The 19207-nt window shown below is 35.1% G+C and overlaps 1 protein-coding gene across 6 annotated transcripts in view; it reads right to left on the bottom strand.

Moving 5' to 3' along the window:
• LOC141434082 (homeobox protein abdominal-B-like) overlaps positions 1 to 19207 on the bottom strand; it is a 122130-nt gene that overhangs the window by 8845 nt on the left and 94078 nt on the right. For 5 of the 6 annotated variants that reach the window (XM_074096356.1, XM_074096358.1, XM_074096357.1 and 2 more), the window contains 2 exons: positions 8791 to 8881; positions 1389 to 1435 (listed from right to left, as the gene is read on the bottom strand). In XM_074096356.1, the coding sequence (XP_073952457.1) occupies positions 1389 to 1435; positions 8791 to 8801 (58 nt within the window). In that variant the 5' untranslated portion in view covers positions 8802 to 8881. Of the gene's footprint in view, positions 1 to 1388; positions 1436 to 8790; positions 8882 to 19207 lie in introns of those variants that run through there. The other variant, XM_074096361.1, reaches the window with a different exon arrangement.

Raw genomic sequence — 19207 nt, 5'->3', positions numbered from 1 at the left:
TTCAGATAACAATCGAATTGCTTGTATAGTAAATCATACTAGCTCAACCTACTCTACTAAATTTTGAATGTTTCGAATATATACAAGAAAAATAGAAGATTAAATGTTTCAAAATGAAAGTTAAATTATCTCCAGCACCATCAGACGAGCTTCAGGCGCGTTGAATGACAGAAACAAACATAGGAACAAGTGTGCGCCTGAGACGGCTGCGTCTATAAATATTTACGTTAGGAAACTTCAGGCCAATGGTCGGCCATAGAGCGCACCTAAATAAAAGTACGCTTTCTTATCTCGAACATGTGCGCGCATTGCGCAAACGGGGATTGGAGCGAGCCGCTTATATTTATGCCTATGAACATATATTACGTGTATCGGCAAAGTTAATTTAACACCGATACAAAATTGCTCAAGACTGCCGGTCACAGAGAAGGTGATTTTGTATATTATTTATGCCCATATTGTATTGAACTTTCGCCATTTTCACTTATAGTAAAACGGGACTCGGTCGCGTAAGACGTGTGTTTTATTTACCTCGACGTTTCGTGTTGCAACAGTCTGTGTCATGGCTAAATGCAATATTTAACTGAAAATGCAACTACAGATTTCAAATTGGTTTTAGTTTAAAAATTGAATCCCGACATTAATAGATAAATGTTGCGATTTCTTCTATGATTTATATAGAACAAAATAGCTACCTATATATAGCCTACCCTATATATACCTAACAATTTGCCAAAATCGACTGAAATTATCGATTTAAGTGCAATCTGCTACGAGATCATAATAAGTGGAAATGTACGGATAACAATGAGCGCTTGAAAGAAAAAGTATGCCGGATGAGTAAAAAAACAAAGAAGAGACAAATGAATAACTTACACTATACATGTACCTACATACGTGGGTAGGTGTATATACATGTCCCAATTCAAAAACCCGTCGGAGGTTGATTGCAACGAAGTGAGCTCGGCTTTCTCTTAACTGGACTTGAGCTGTAAATAATTGACCGAAGACGCAGATCTGTATGTTACCGTTGAAGCTTAATTTATGGTTTTGTGAAAACAGTCATCAACTTGAAATTATATTGCGATTTTAAAGATGTAAAATTTGAAACGGTATCTGTGATTATATAGTAAATTTCTGTATTTTTTTGTCTGAGGTCACCTAAACATCTTTGATGCTTGATGAGAATTTTAAAAAGATGATGTATTATAATATCAGTGACTGATCGTTGATTTTTTTCTGCATTGTTTTATGATGACAATGAGAATTGAATGCTGGACACAGAAAGTAACTCTAATTAAACCATTAGTTAGTTCTTAGAACACTTCCATTATTAATTATGTATAAGAAAATAGCTGTAAAAGGAGAATTTTTATATAGATAATCACCTTGTCGTAAACTCGCTAGCGACGTCTGAGTAAAAGGGCACGGCAATCTGCAATGGAATTACACAGAATAATTATATAGTAGGTACATATACATAAAATTAAAGTAAAATACGATAATACGATACCTACAATGGTATAATTACGGGCGGGGTCAGGTGTGTCCAATCAATGGAAATAAGCATTGGGCCCTGAGTGGAACGCTGCCTTAATTAATACGTTAATTGCCATGGCCAAGCTACATTAAGGTTTTTAATTATTAGATAAAAATTTGCTTTTATTTAATAGTTATATTCCGTGTCACTTTGTGAGTAGTATATTGCATAATTTTAGAAGCGTTTTTCTGTGGTAAATATAGCTTATAATGTGATAAGGAAAAAGGTTTAGTTCAATTAAAAATTATTGCAGTTTTCCTATTAATGTATAACAATCCACCTAAATATTGTAAATATAAATATTATTATAAAAGGGATCAAATTAATTTTAAGACCAAACTACTACCTAGTTTAATTATGTACCACCTGCTTTCAAAACATGCTTATAGTAGGTTACCCACTATAGATAATAAGTTAAGACATTATAGAATTGGATTTCTAAGTTACTAGAATACATTGAGTTAACCGTCTGTCTGTCTCAAAATAATGACGTGACTAACAGGCCCTTGGAACTACGTTTAAATCATCGGACGGCGGTAAACGCCACCGCTAAACACATAACTCAGTTTATTTTTAAAACAAACCCATGCGGCAACTACAAGAGGGCCATTGACAAACTTCTATGGTTTCAATTTTTATTTCCTAGCCTCTTTCGATATGAATGTAAATAATCCTTTCTAAGTCATTCGATACGGCGCAAAGTCACGAAGTTTACATAAAATAGGTGATTTGCACCGAACGCCACGATTTTTTCCCGCGTTTCTTTTTGGGGCGTAGCACACTACCTACCCTCGAATTATGAAAACAGAGAAAAAACATGTTTACAGACTTTTTTCTTGTAACGATTGCGGGTTATCCGAGATCTACAGGGGATCATAAATTCTGTTTAGTGTTACGTAACAATATTTTCATGGTGCTCAACGATTGATTTCGAACAACAATATGTTATTTGTCGTGACGAAATGGCGCGATACCCACATGAGACCTGTATAATATTTTGTTATTTACTACGGTAGATGCTTCTTTATCGGAGCATGGAATATTAACACATAAAATACTTAACTTATATTAATCATATAGACGAGTATTAACATCGTGTCAATGGCATAATATGTAATAGAAAAAACACGCGATGGAAAAGATAACGGATTAGTTCAACACAATTTGAATAACATTTCTGCATAAATTCGTACACTTGACTGACCTAAAGGATTTAACATTCCTAAAGACGAAGCGTCGTGACGTGAGTTCTGTTTAACTTTTTATTCGACAACTATAAGTAAATTGAGCACCAAAGCGATGGCAGAGGGCACTCGAGCCGACATTTACGACTCAATCCCAACTTCCCAAGCATAGGCTGGTCGAACGGGTGTTTCCTAATACCAGCTTAATTAGACCTACTCCGCCCTCCTACACAATGCCCAAAAACAAGAGCAAAGCCGTTAGGGAATGTAGTTTGAGAGCTCTTTTAGTTTTGACTGGGCAGTTTTTTCAATAGCCTCAGTGACAGGACGAGTTTGGACGCACATAACAAGCTGTCAAGTTGCGTTATCTACGCTACAAGTACTTGGTGATACTAGGGCGAGGCTCCCACGGTTGGCTGGGTAAAACGACGGTTCGGGAATATTCAGTATCGATAGCTCAGAGTTGGTATTATATATATCGTATTACGAGAAAGAATCGGAGTCATAAGATATGTGAACAGAACATTAAGTTTTTTAAAAGATTTTATTTAGTTTCTCCTGTAGTCCGTAATCAAATCTTAGAAGTAAAATTTGACCCACTTCCAGTGGGTAGATTGACGTGAATTTGGCACCTTTATGTAAGTCGGGTCATAATAAAATAATCTGATACTGAAATTCTGGTAGTCGATCCAGCTCTTCCAACTCTCATCGACTTGAAATTTGGCAAGGAAATGCAGTTGTAATGACAACCTACATTCACAGAAAGACCAATAAAAAAAAAGCTTGATTTAAAAATTACAATTTTAACACTGTTGAGATTGAGGCTCTTTTTGATCCCATCACATGTATGTAGCAAAGAGGTAAAAAAACGTAAATCAACAACAACTGATCTATACAATTGTGCATCTATGCTTCACAGAGTTATTTACCTACAACAACAACTTCCCCTAGGAGTGGGAGGAGGTCTAAAAGGTTAATGGCGCGAAAACTGACTGGATCATATCCCGGGGTTTACGACACGAGAGTAAACGGCCGATTCATTTGCAATTCTAAATGTGACTAAGAACGGTTCGGCTGCGATTGTCCGGCGACGAACCATCGATAGACTTTCATTTAAGTCCTTTGGGATCTGTTTGCAAGCTTTTACATTCCGCTGTTCTCAGCAAAAGGCCAAAAGGAAACTGTTGATTTTCTTTCAAAAATGAAAGTGCTCGATTAAGTAATAGGTAAGTATCTACACAAGCGCAACCTCGAACCCACCCCGTCTAATTTTTAAGTTAGAAATCTATATTTTTCGTAGAGATTTTCTTTATAATGTACCTAGAGATTAAAAAGGATGGCTGTTGTAGGATGTTCATGCTGGGATAGGTACGACGTTCTGCAAACAATGCTACGAGCACAAACTAGTTAAATACTAATATACTCAATCGTGTAATGAAGCAACTTTCTGTTATGTGTTTTTTCATAATTGTTTAACTTTTGTCTTCTTCGCCATTTATGACTATTAATGTGCTTGATGTATTCACTAATATAGGACGTATTGAGTACCTATTGTTTACTATTAATTGAGAACATGCAATGTATTTTTTCAGCGTGTGTTTTGTCTTATCGACGTACATTTCCCATGGGAAGACGATTAATTGGAAACAATTGAAGCCTGCGTACTCCATTTCAGTTTGACATGTAGGATGTAGGTACTTGTATTAACTAAAGTAGGTCCTTAAAGCTTTGAGTCACGTATTACATACGAGTTGGTAGTTCAGCGATCGATAAAGTCCCTTTGGACGAAGCAATACAGTAGTGCAAAGGAATTCAGAATAAATACCTTCTTAAAATTTTACAGGTTATTATTTAGTTTTGCTACAATAGGATTTGGTATTTTACTTTTTATCACCTCGACATTTTATAAAAAAAAATGTAGATAAATTGCGATAATAGCGCTTGGCACGAAATAAATTCGTAAGCTGACTCCAGTTATAATCGGAAATAAATGGACAACGACTGTAACTCTTCAGATCTTTCCCCAAAATACCTTAGGTACATAAGTACTTCAAAGTCGAGTTGGTGCCATCGCAGTTCTATTTTCATTCCTTAAGGCATTTGGTCACGTAACACGTTGTCTGTGATCGATAGGTGGTCTCTGTCATTGTGTATTCGATTCAGCCGATGCTATCGTCAAGGACATACATTGTGATTCGACGCTCACTCAGAATAGATCGCCCTGCAGATACAGACGAGGAACTCATAGGTACGAGTAGTATACCTATCTATGAGTTATGCACGTTTCATGTGGGAGGTACTAAGCATCACACCTACTGTCACCTGCCTTCGCATAATTTGCAACAAATGTATTAAAAATGAAGTTGTGTTAAATACTTGTGATGTATAGATATCATTTAATAATATTGTAAATCTGTTTAAAAAAACATATACTTATAAGTAATACCTATAAGGTATACCTCGTTGAGTTTCTTGCCGGATTCTTTCAACAGAGGTTTTTCCGAACCGGTGGTAGATTTTTTTGACATTCATAAGTGCTTGTTATAGCCTAAATTGAATAAAGATATTTTGAGTTTGACTTTGACAAAGAAGAGTTGTTTAAGCAAGCTATATTGAAAGTTATTAAACTACATCCGCTTAAAGTTCAACCACAAAGTTAAAGATATTGATTAAATGCTTGAACGTTCTCTTATAACTTGTTAAGCTTTTTAACAATAGGTAATTTCTTTATATTCTTAATCAAAAACTTTTCTGAACCAAATCGACAAGCGATGAAACATAAAAAGAATGATTACAGGTTAGAAAGGCATAAAATATTCTTAACCAAAAGATTTACTCCTAACTTTACTTCGCCGAGATCTGAATCTTGATGCATAAATGATCTTGGTACCTAGGTGGTTATAGGTACCTATAGTGCGTTGTAAGACACATTGAAATAGAAATATGTAAAGACATATCTTCATAGCTTATATCCGAAATGAACATTTTAAAAAAGGTTAAAATGTTCATGTCGGATATAAGCTTTGTTGTTGATTGTACCTACTTTCATTGTCATCTGATCTACCTACTTAGGTACATATTTTCAACAAATTTCAAGTAAATTTTATCACTGGAACTGGGTGAAATTCGACTTCCAAGATCGGGAGATAACTTTATTATACACGAAGATTACTAGTTAAATAAATCCTTTACAGACTAAATCAATGACTGTCGGTCTTTATTTGGATATAATTATCAAGCCATATTCACTTATATAATTAACATAAATATTACCTAAGGTATATCTTCGATATTGGGCTACTTTTACATACACATATTTATCCTCTTTTTTTAATACTTAACCTTTTTTAGATAAACTTTCCATATTTTATTAAATTTTTAGTCAGTTTTACGTAAAAATTTTTTTTTTATTATAGTTAAATTACGGAAATCATTTTTACTAAGAAAGCATGTTAGTCACAACGTCTGTATTTAAACTCCTCCTAACCGAGATCGGGTCGATCGCTCTGTATACCTACCTGTGTAGTCTCGTCTCCCCTTGCGTGGAATCTTAGCAGTGAATACATTTTCTCACGGAAACTTTTCTGATTACAATATTCAATCAAAAAACCAATAGTCGCAGACAGTAGTGTCAGCAAAGAAAACATTCTCTCTCGACTCATGGTGATATACTTAATTGGTATGTATGTACGTTCCTACTTTTGCTTTAGAAAAAACCGGCCATGAGCGTGTTGGACACGCCCAAGATTGGGTTCCGTAGCCATTACGAAAAATTAAGTAATATTTTTCTAAGGATTTCGTATTGTGTATCTTAATTAACGCAGTCTACATTTGGACAAAGGCGCCATTATAATTAAATGCATACCATGACTGTAAGATGAAATGCCAAAAGTGATTATGTTACGTTATGGCGTTATATTTTACTGATGATGACAGATCACTCAGTCAATCGGTAGGTATCTGCGTAACTTTGTAACCCTATGCCTTCTAAACGAGTGAGTAGGTAGCTATCATCTTGAAATTGTAGTTTTTGATGTAAGGCACTTGTCCCACCGCCGACGATGAGCGAGAAGCGAGCAGAGCGAGTAACTAGAAACGAGTGGGCGAGCAGTGAAAAGCGAGTGTTCGAGCACGACGGGCGATTACTCGCTCCACTCGCTCGAGCCGGGCGGCCGCCAAGGTAATAGCGCTGAGCGAGTATCACAGCAGCGACAAGAGCTATAAAACTCGCTGAGCTATAAAACTAGCTCAGCGAGTTTTATAGCTCTTGTCGCTGCGACAAAAGATGTAAGAGCGAGTTCTCGCCGGCAGTGTGAACCGCCAGCGATCAACTATTAATATATATGTATTTTTTACTCACACAGGATCTTATATCTTTTGTTCGTTTCTTGAGCGAGAAAATAGTCGATAGCCAATCGTTTCCTCGCCGGCGGTGAGACAGCTGCCTAAAGCTCGCACCTTTCTTAATTCTTTAGTAGCCGTATCCTCAAAGAACAGAAATACCTACCCAAGTAAAATAAACTTAAAAGTTCAAAGTTCAAAGTTTTATTTGCTCGAATTATGGTACAAATGATGTTACAAAAAATGAGTTTAGATCAACACAATTCACCATACATTGGCATAGGGTAGGTATATTATTTACTTAGCTAATGGAGAGTAAGTTTTAGTACAGCGTGGGTTAGGTGGCGACTAGTTAACAAACGAATCCGATTTCGACACCGTACGGCCAGCGGTTTTTAGATACGAATTATATACTTTCCTTACGGCTATTTTACATCTCAGGATTATAGTACGATAAAAAACTTTAAAGTCCCCATTAGCTTGTCGCGAATCAATATACAAAGAAACTTTGTAACAATGTGACATTCTTGTATTAAACATGATAATTTGCAGGTCGATAAATAAAGATGTGGAATTATAAATATGACAGGGCGGCGAATCGAAGAGCTTAGGGAGACGCAGGTGTGGGATTTCAAAATGGCGGCTAAGCTTGACGGCATTTATTTCTTTTATTAATTCTTGCACTAAACTCATAGCTTTATACTTAATATGGTTTGTTTTTATATGGTTGGTAGGTTTTTGTAAAAGCTTCATTACAATTGAGAATAAAACAAATAATGGGTTATTATGTAGGTGTATCTTTGTATTCAATATTCATCTTAAAACTGTGCGAGATATGGCAACCGTTTTTAATGTGCCACTATTTATAATTAATTTCTTTGACGATTATTTTGTGACACAAGTATCAGTAACAAAAACTAAAAATAAAATGTTTGTTCCTAATATTATCTTTAAAGAGAGCGATTTTTACAATAATATCGTCATAAATAAATAAAATAAAAGACTCTACTAGAAATCAAATTTTTGCGTCTTATAAACTTCATTAACAGTCGAATGGCCTTTAAATCAACCGACATCACCACTTAGCAATAATTACCACATCAAAAGCTAACGATATGTTATTACACTACAATGCATGCGAAACAAGATGCAGTGATATATAATGCACAATTTGGACCGGACAAGGGCCCCTATAAAAATGTTAATGCGTTTTGCGATCGCGAATGCACATTGTGTAGGCATTTGACTTAATATCCTGTTGTCACGTTTCACGTAACTGAACGTGAGAAACAGAAAAAAAGTGCAGGTTTTCTTGTGACATTTTTTCGCGAGTTTTGAATTTGGAATTTTTGTTGCCGGCCAGTGCAGTTAGTGGTTTCAACATTTTCATCGTAAAAATAACGCTGTTGTTTGTCTGGCCAGTTTTTTTTTATTTTCCTTTTAGAAGCATACTTGTACCTACAGGAACCTATTAATTAAGTGTTTCAAACTTTTTAGTTACTCAAACAGCAAACCTTTTTCTCTTAGATCAAGAAAACTCTGTAATATCCCTCACTCACTGTTTGTTATGGTAGAATTTGAATGCACGGAAAATAACAGATATGTAATTTGCCAATAAAGTAATAAACTTACGGTTAATTAAGAAGTTTCCACTCAAGTTAAATACTAGCAATTATCCAAGCGAAATTTTTTTTATTTCAATACGTATAATGTTCAAATTCCAACCTTAGTATCATGATCTGCTTGGCGGCGCCGCCTCACCTGTTTGTAAGGTCGACCGCGTCCAAACCGCGCCCGAACCTTACCAGCTACTCGCCTGAAACCAAAAAGAACAAAGTCCATCAGTCTTTACTTTAAAATATACTTTATACGTATGTGAGAGAAGAGGATAATCACTCGTGCTGATTGGGTGTGTTACGACGTTTTCATCCGAGCAATTCGTTTTAGCTAGAGACTTTACAGTAAAAGTTCAATGATAAGTTGGGATTTCTCACACCACAAAGACACTAAACAAAGTTAGCTATTCTTGTTCATGTATCCTTAAATATAAGGCTTCTATTTCGACGTTATTCGAATTCACAGTCATACCGACCGGCGGAGGATAGACAAGATTTAGATTTTTTTTAAGATCAAGGCCCTTCCATCCTACCTATTCATATTACAGTACCTATTGGTTTAATCTGTTAATTTGTATTGTATTGTAAAAGTAAAAATGTTTGGTAATTTTACTAGGAATCTAATCTTGCTTGAGTATGTAACTACTACGTAAAAATAAAGTAAAGCACTTCATCTACAGTTTACTTATAATAAACAGCTAAACTTTTTAAGTTAAAGAAAGCTACTCTTTAAGTTAAGAATACAACAAATTAGGAGAACATAATAGGTAGGTAACATAATCGTTTTACTTAGTAATAAAACGCCAACAACCCGTTCCATGTAACTTTATTTATTCCATAAAAGTAAATAAGAACTCTAATAAATAACATAATTTACCGAAACCCCGTTTAAAGTACAGATTTACAGTAAAAAAGTTCGAAAGGTCCTCTTTGTGATACATTGTATGTATTGACAAAAACAATTGTGTTGTATTCTTGTTTCTGTGACTTCAAAAACGTGACATAATTCGTGGCTTTGTAATTTGAAACCATTTTGAAACTCGTTATGTAAGAGTTTCATTGTTGTAGTTTTATCTTCAAATTATTTATGTATTAAAAGCTATGAATGGGTTCTTTCAAAAACTGACATTGAGTAATTTAATACTGGAATAGGTACATTTAGCCCAAAATGAGGATTTGAGATAGAGTAAATATAAACTCGGTTTAAGACGTGAGTTATCCGTTATAATATCATTTAATAAGAGTAAATATAATTTATGACAGTCTAGTGTTTATATTGATCTAATTTACATACTTCCAAGCGACTATGACCGCGTAGAACTATGAAAAGTAGTTTATGTCCTATTCTCAGACCTACCGATTATACGCAAAAAAAAATCAAAAATCGGTCAAGCCATTTCGGAGGAGTTTGGTCACAAACACTGCAGTACTGTGACTATGCAATGTAAACATAATATAGGTTTAATCTTACAAAGCCTTTTGTAGAGCCATTCAATAAATATTAACTATCAAAATTTAATATAAATAAGGAAGGGAATACCTACTAATCAAGCACAAGTACACTACGTCAATCAACTCAGAACAAAGTATACGAATAAGTAGCTAATCTACTTAGATAGAGATACATGTGTTCTGCATTATGATTTAATGTTAAGTATTAAAATAAACTAACTTTGGCATCCTTAAGACAAAAAAGGTAATGTACGCGTATGTTCTTATTTCATTAGGTACTAATATAATATTATATCAAAATGCAGAATTGTCCTTTTCTTTATGTCTGTCTTTTGTCCTCTTCGCGTTTAAACCGCTGGCTGAAACGATTTGATGAAATTTGGCATGGAGATACTTTGAGACCCTAAAAAGGGCAGAGGTATTTTTTTATTTCGAAAAATTGCATAGATCCGGCAAAATAGTGATATACGAATTCTTCGTGGACGGAGCCGCGAGAAACAGCAATTACATATATAAAACTAATGTTTTTAACATATCTATTCGAATCTCTCGCGATAAGTCATGTCAACACCTCATACTACGTTGAGATATCGTGATTTGTGTTGCCTATAAAAAATCCGAGGCATTTGAATTGCTGACTTCCCACGCATGGTTGGTTTTATTTATAGAACATTTTTAGATTTAAAACGAATTCTTTTCTAAACCACTACTGAGGAATTTTAACAACGCATTTAAAAAAAATGTTGGCATCTATTTGCCTAACCTATCTATGGTTTCCTTTACCTCTATTGGGATTATCTAAATGGTTAGGGTGTGTGTACAATGAAGATAAATAAGTAGATAGGTATCTACGATGCTAAGTATAAAATGAAAAATCCTGCGAGTATAAGTAAAAAACGTATTTCACTAAAAGAGCATTTTAAAAATAAAACAATAAGAATTCCACTAAATAAGCAGGCACTTTAAAGAAACGTGTGCCGCTATCAACTGCGTTCCCCCATTAGGGGAGCTGAACATACCGCTGAGAAAGCTCTAGAAATCTCAGCAATAAATGCCCACAAGCGCTAAATTTATTTTCATCGCTTGTACCACTTAAGGAATAAGATTGAAAAATGTTCCCGATATTCCCCGGTAATTTTCCGCGTATTTTTTCTTCGGCAATAAAATATTTACGGGGTTTGGATGAATTCAGGAGTGGATTGGTTCGTCCCCGTTTTCCACTCGGACAAATTAATTCATTTTCATGAACAAACAATATTTCAGGCGAGCACAATTTTATAAGTAGAACATTAATACCGGGGGCAAATGAAATATTGATAGCATTTTTACAATTCTATTAAGCATTGCCTACGGTAAAGCGAATTGATACTAAAATATTAAAACGTATCCGTCGCGAAGTGCTTCGACGTTTTTAATTAAAATATGTAAATATCTAGATATTAGCAGCTATATTAAGATATACCTGTGAAGACATTAGCATCTTAATAGGTTCGTCTTGTATGCAATGCAAAAAGTAATCCCGTCCATCGCACTCGAGTGGTTCTAAGAAGCGCAATATCAGTGATCTTGCAGCCAGTCGTTACACGCGGCGGATGCAACGATGCACTCCCAGATACGACGCATCATACATACCGACTAAATAACTTTAATATATGCTTATGCACATATACATTCACGTAATGAGACAGGTTTAAGAGATTTTATCCCAGCAAGTGCGATCGTGGCGATAGCGAGCGGGCACGACAGAAATTTGATATGTGTAAGAAAAAATAAACGGAGGTCTTCGAACGATCATCGATGTTTCCGGGGTTTGTAAATGTTTAGTCTAACTCGTTTGAGAGTAATTTCTGTGGCGATTTAGCCTGTTTAATCTGGAAATTATGGGACAGAGCCATGCGTAGCCTTTTGCTGCGTTGCAACCATTGGACTATAACAGATGTAAAGTTTATGATAATCATTGTAATGTAAGATAATAGTTATCGATATCGACAATGCTTATTGATATTCAAATGGTTCAAGAATTTGCGTACATATCTACCTACTAAAATACTTTTGAATTTCATATGCATTTCAACATAAAAACAAGATGTTGATTACAAAATGTATGTTTATACGGCTAAAATATCGAGACATTACAATAAATCAGAATATAATGAAAGAAAACATGTTTGTTTACATACATAAACTATAACTGTCGCTTCAGGTGCACATCAAAATGTAGTAAATTGTAATGAAACTTTTCCAGGATCAATTAAAGGACTTGATAACTTTACTCTTAGGTATTGGTATAGCTACATATACAGCGACAACTGTTACCTACGTAGGACTACATTAAATATGCACAATTTCTGAAGTTATCTGAGAATGTACCTACTTACACTAATATAAAGATACCGGTACCGGTGAAAAAGAACAATCTGTTGTTTTGAATTAAATTGACAAAATTGAAAAAAGTTTATGATTCAAACCACGTTGGTACCTTAATCCAAAAAATAGTACGTTAAAAAGAAATACAAAAATATAGTCTAGAATCATGGTCACTGTGATGTACACTAACAATTTAATCACTACCAATTTAATCGCTATCAATTTAAGGGTTAAGTACCTGTATAAAAAAGGTGGAGGTGTAGATAAATGCTAAATGCTTATGCTGAGGTGGGTTCGTTTCGTGAATGGTAACTGCTTTCCTTGTCTGTGTTATTTATTTATGTAATCGTTCAAGTTTGTTACTTTTCCGAATAAATGTATTTTCTTTCTTTCTTTCTTTCTAAATATTTTCAAGATGTGGCGATCTTATGACTCTAACTCTAAGACCTTGATGGAAACCCACTATTAATTAATAAAATATTTCATATCATTTAATTTCGTTTCAAAATCGAAAAAGAAAATGTCGAATCACTTCAAACGTTTCATCCATCCTTATATCCACCCATTCACTTCTGACCATGACAAAAAGCTCCTATTGAACGTATACAGTAATTCAAGTTACCTTTAAAGATATATACGTGCATGCCAGTGCATCAGGGTTTATGTGACATATCATATTTAGGGAGTGGAGGTGATGCATCTCTTTTGTTTCGTGTTTATGCCGGATTTTATAGCGCGTCTGTACGTAGGTATGTGTGACTGTATGTTGGTGAAATAGGTACTATATTCGGCTGTGATCGCGAATAGGTAAATGCATGTATTATGTATTTGTTGTGTCAATCAAGTTGAGAGTGGTACGGGGAAACGGTGGTCATGGTAATTTTAAACATGAAACTGGGATGAAAAATACATTATGCTCTTGTAGAAACACGTACGTCAGAAAACTTGTTGGGTAACATTACAGTACTTACAGTACAATATTAAAATACCAATAAAGGTGTTCACATGTTAACCTGCAAAAGCGAAAACCATCAAAACTTTTTATACATTTGTCTAACAATCGAGAAATATTAAATCTCTTTTGGCTCTGCCACAGTTGGCTGTTAATTAATTAGAGTCTATTGTCAAATATTCACAAACCACGTGATTAAATAAAACAATACATAAATTACCTACTGAAATATATCTATTCTGCAGATTCAAATGTCAAAATATTTATAACTAACGAGAATCTATAGCGTAGTTAAAAAGTTGGTCCCTACCCAAAAGCAAATTCCGCCCGATAAATTAAAGCTGGGTCCACACTTGCAATATCTCTATCTAGGACATAGCCGGGACACGAGACATCCCACGTTGTTTTTCCAAATAACTGCATTTAATATAAGTCCACATAACTCGCGGACGACATATGTCGACTCGGATTATACTGAATCATTGCAGCGGGTGGGGCGGCTCCCCTTGTGTGGTCGTGGCTTTATTTCATCTCGCAATAACTGAAATTGGACGAAGATGTTTGAGTGAAAAAAAAAAACATTTTCCTGGTCTAACTTCTATAGTCTGATGAAGTTGCTAAATCTACCTTTGTACCTAAGTTGGTTAAGGTAGATAACCCTTTGTCACTTCTCGTTAAGTGAGTAGGTATATACCGAGTAGATATAAATTCGTATATTGTTTCCGTTGAGCACGTGATTCTAATATCAAACGCATCTCAGAACGTGATCGATACCAGGAAAGGAGACGAGTTACGTTTCCTAGCATTCAGAATACATTCTACACCTTCCTTTAGTTATGCAGAGTGATGATAAACTTAATTGGTTAAGTACTTTTGTTCGAAAATAATATTATGTTAAGAAACATAATTACGCCTATGTTGACATAACATTATACTAATAATACTATCGTCAGGAATATGCTATTACAATCTTTCTGATTTTTAGAGCCCACGGTGTATACAAACCTACGCCTGAATTCACATCATAATTATAAGGATATATTAGAAGTTGGTGAAAAGGTTATTTTTGTTTTTTTTTTAATGTGTCCATTATTTTATTAAACAACAGTGCGCAATGAGCGTTATACATTTTTGTTTTACGAATGGTATCAAATAAAATTGTATGTATATATTCTGAAACATTTAAGTAGCTACCGTAAAAGATCTTTGGTGATCGCCAGGCTCTGAACTAAACCTCCGAGCCACTTTAATAATTATGTATTTTGTAAACGGCTGACCCTATCTTGATTAACAATGTCTGCAAAATTTTCAAATAAGAAAGATTGCGTCTGAAGCGGTCATTGATACAGCTAAAGGGTTCATACTTGAGATCGAGTAAATTTTATATTATAGGTTTATTTTATAAGTCTTGAAACTGTACATAGATAAGTTTAAGTTATGCAACGTTACTAAAATAAAGGCGAAAATAATAGACACGGCAGGAGCGGGAAGCACCGGTAATCTCTCTACGGGTTTATTAGAGATCAGCAGCTCCGATACCTTCATGTAAACGTGGTTATTTCCAGTGCGGTTGTTTATGTATCCAGTACAACCTCGTCGCATCTGCGCTGAAAATTATTTTAGCCGCGCTCCTAATTCTGGTACATTTGCGATGAGCTTAACAAGAGCAGGCGAGCGGCGGGCGCGCTTTTCATCTCTGAAGCGCAACATTTACATTTTCGTCTCATTTATTTGCTATTTCGGGCCAAGCCACCCCTCCCCCGGCCTCCCCGCACCCCCTCAGACACCATCACTCCAATGAATAAGTCTCAGACTTCGTCAGACGCGCGAGTAAAACGAAATTGGGAAGGAACGCTCTATAAAGTCTAATTAAGTTTGAAGTGAATACAGAGATGTAAGGAAATATAAAAAGGTCCGTAAGAAAGGACAATTTATTCCACGACGACAGTCCGACTTTTCCTAATTAAATTCAACACAAATATTTTATTACGTTGCGCGGTTTAACGCCATTACGTATCGAAGTATCCTTTTAAACGGACATAAATCTTGTTAGCGCATAAACGTAAATCAAAACCTAAAACAATCTGTTGACGTTTCGGAAAGGGAGGAAGCCGAGAGCGCATGATCAGAATGTAATCGCGTAATTCCGTGTTGTATGAAGATATTTTACGTAGAAAAATCGGGTGAGTTGTTATTCAGAGGCCGTGGCGTATAAAAATAACGCGTCCCTTAACGAAAACCTTTGTCTCGGCGTCCCGGCAGCTAATGGGACTTATTTCGTTACCACCCTCTTGGCATTCGGGGCCCGCGTCGCCGCAGGATGCAACCGTTCTGCGTGATTGAAAATTTAAGTTTAGACCGCAAATACCATAACATACATGTCGTCTCACTAGAAACACACGGTTTAAGTAACATATCAAATGAAGGAACACCAAATGTCCTGCCTCACTCATATATATTTTATTCGGCTGTCACTATATCGCAGGGGTATTTCGATTGTCTTCAGGTCACCGTCAATTTTTATGCAAAATATTTATTTAATTACATTCATGCAGCTGTGTGCGTGATTGAATAACAAATAAACTATGTAGGTATTTAACTAAAAAACTTACAAAACTTCAAACTGGGAGGTATATTTTGTCAATTGTTATTTGTGTGGAGATTATCTTTTATTATTGTTACGAATTGTGAACAAATGAATTTCAGAATGTTTAATAAACATACCTAGAGCTTGACAAAAGAATGCCTAATAATCTACTAGGTACTCGATTATTATATTTTATTATCGACGATATCAACACCTTTGATCACTCAGCAATGTCAAAATTACACTTGCAGGTGTGACTGGAATCAAAATTTATCCAATACACAATAAGATTTAAAAATAACTTAGTTACCAAACTCTTAGAAAAAAAAAAACGAATAAAACGTAATCTCCGAAGGCAATCAATCGATCTAATTCCACATGCTACACATATCCCCAATAAGGCCTTCAATATTTTACGGTGGGCGCACAGCTCGATCCAGATTTCTATGATAGAAAAACGGGCGGACCGGGACCGGTCCGGAATATAAATGGCCTTGTTATATTTTCCGGGACATTGGGATTCATGAAGTTTGTGGGCCCTGACGACATGTATGATGACAAAAATATGTGCGCTCGCAAAACTTTATTCAGCGTAGAGAGTTCAAAGGATCCCGGAAATAAATGGACAGTTAGAGCGTAGTCATAGTTACCTACCTAATAATAGTTAGTCTGCGCAGCGCCCATAATGGTAAACTTTAGGGTCATGTCTAAGTATCAAGGCGGTTAGGGCTTGAACTAATAATTATTTCAAATTCATAAACAGCAGGTAATGTTAATATGTAACTGAATTTTATGATCATTCAAATATTCGCCGGCCTACCCAAAACAGAACTACCTAAGCAGAGTTAATTTTATTCCTTAAGAGATGGTACTGAGTTTATTTTCACGAAATTGTATGATATTTTGCATAAATTTCAAGTAATATGAATCTCAAAGCGCCCTCCCTCACAGAGGGGCCGGCCCTCGGTCGGTTCTTTATAATTATAATGCAACGAAATTTAAATTTACACTTAACAAAATATGTTAATTCTCAAAACATTTCTTGTGCTCACGAGCTTTTATCATTTACCAAAGACTTAAAAGCTACATAAATACAGAAACCAAAATGGAAATTATACTTATTTGACGCGTGAAAAACATACCTGCAATTTAACGATTGCGTTTTGATTCAGTCGTTTAATATTTCCTTTTGCTGCACTCTATTTTCTTTCAATGTGTTTCAAATGCGCGGGTACTTATATTTTTATGAAACAACGCGGAGAATGATGAAACTAAAGGAACCAAAGCAGATTTAAATGTTTCTTGGTTAATTACATTACAATAGACATATTTTACACAGGATTGTGTAGGCAGCGATTACCTTGATGAGCTCCCGAGATCATGTAATAACGCTAGCAATTATAAATTACAAATTATAACGCTAAAAAGACAGCTAAAACTATAACTTAGTCTAAAATATACTATATTCATATGTTATAATATATGCACCTATCTACTTGTCTTCAACCACGAATATACTGCATAGCTTTAGGTACCTATTTACCTACTTTGTCCTTATCTTAGCCTGCATTGCGCTCTGGTATAATTATCTCGGTAAATGTGACCGTCATGTAGCCTTTATATGGCTTCATTCGAGTAATGCAGAGGCAAGCGACCATAATTAACCATTAACAACTACGTAAGTTTTTAAGAGGATAGCCTAACACAATTTCATGAGGACAAAAATACAGTTTTGATTTCTCCAACACATAACATTCTCATTGAATAAAAAATCAGCAACCGCTACTACCTAACCTAAAGTAAAATTATAAAAAAAAATACTTTAATTCAGATCACAAAAATCCATTTTTTGTGTTATTAGTCTTACAACTTATAATTTACATTAATTTAAATATCTTGTTCATGTACTGTTGGCATGTCTAATAAATATATAAATACATAATTAAACCTAGTGTTAGCCGATATTAAATGTTATTATTAATTATTATTGTTATTATTATGTGTCGTCCCTTTCTACAAAGGGAAAATATAAAAGGGATAGACATCTTTCTGTGGCCAAAATAATATTCACTAACATAAGCCTAGTCTATGAATCTGGTGTCTATAGTTACAAATTTTTTGCTAGCAAAAACCGGTCAGTATCATAGTGGTTTAGAAAATAAAGTTTATTTTTTATTTAAATACGGCGAATTTCTTTTAAGTTTTGGTGTTGTGTTTATTCAAAATCATGCCAACTGAGTATTTGACTCTCGATCCTCTTAAAGCGGACAATAAAGTGCTTTAAAATGTCTTTATGTATACCCGAAAGGCTCCAAGTCTGTACAGACACAGCCTTAAGACTTAAACGAGTTTGCAGCAAGGGACGCCTTGAGATACTTGAGATCAAGTTATTAACATTTGCATGTAAATCAGCTATGTTCGAAGAGAATTCTCCACTCAGCGGGGCCTTTATCTATACTCTCGTAAAGGACGAAATGTTTTTTCTTGATAAAAGCATTGCTCAATTTATTAAACTTCCAAGAACTAATCATTTAAATATTGTTAGTACTTTTTAATGTGTGAAAATCGCGAATGTTTAAAAAAACATTAAATACCTAAAATTGGCGGTACAATAATAGAGATACAGCTGTTGACATTTTTATGGCCACAGCGGGGGCGTTGTATACTTAATCAGTTCTGATTAGTCATGTAAATCGATTTATAGTTAAGTATTTTACTTTTAAATTGAAATAAAAACTGTACCTATTAATGGTACTCGTACGCAAATATATTCAGGTGTTATTTTAAACAATGTATCACGTACATAAAAATAATAAAACGTCTTCCTTTTGAAGAACCTACCATTAAATAACGGGTTAACTAGGCGACACTTTAAAATTTTCAATAAACTTATGTAAGTATCTATTTTTTTTTCTTTTTTTATTCGATTGGATGGCAAACGAGCAAGTGGGTCTCCTGATGGTAAGAGATCACCACCGCCCATAGACACCTGCAACACCGGGGGATTGCAGATGCGTTGCCAACCTAGAGGCCTAAGATGGGATGTCTCAAGTGCCAGTAATTTCACCGGCTGTCTTGCTATCCACGCCGAAACACAACAGTGCAAGCACTGCTGCTTCACGGCAGGATTAGCGAGCAAGATGATGGTAGCAATCCGGGCGGACCTTG

This window comes from Choristoneura fumiferana, chromosome 13 (genome assembly GCF_025370935.1).
Source record: "Choristoneura fumiferana chromosome 13, NRCan_CFum_1, whole genome shotgun sequence".
NCBI lineage: Eukaryota > Metazoa > Arthropoda > Insecta > Lepidoptera > Tortricidae > Choristoneura > Choristoneura fumiferana.
The sequence above is the reverse complement of the archived record's forward strand: the minus strand, read 5'-3'. Positions and strand labels throughout refer to the sequence as shown.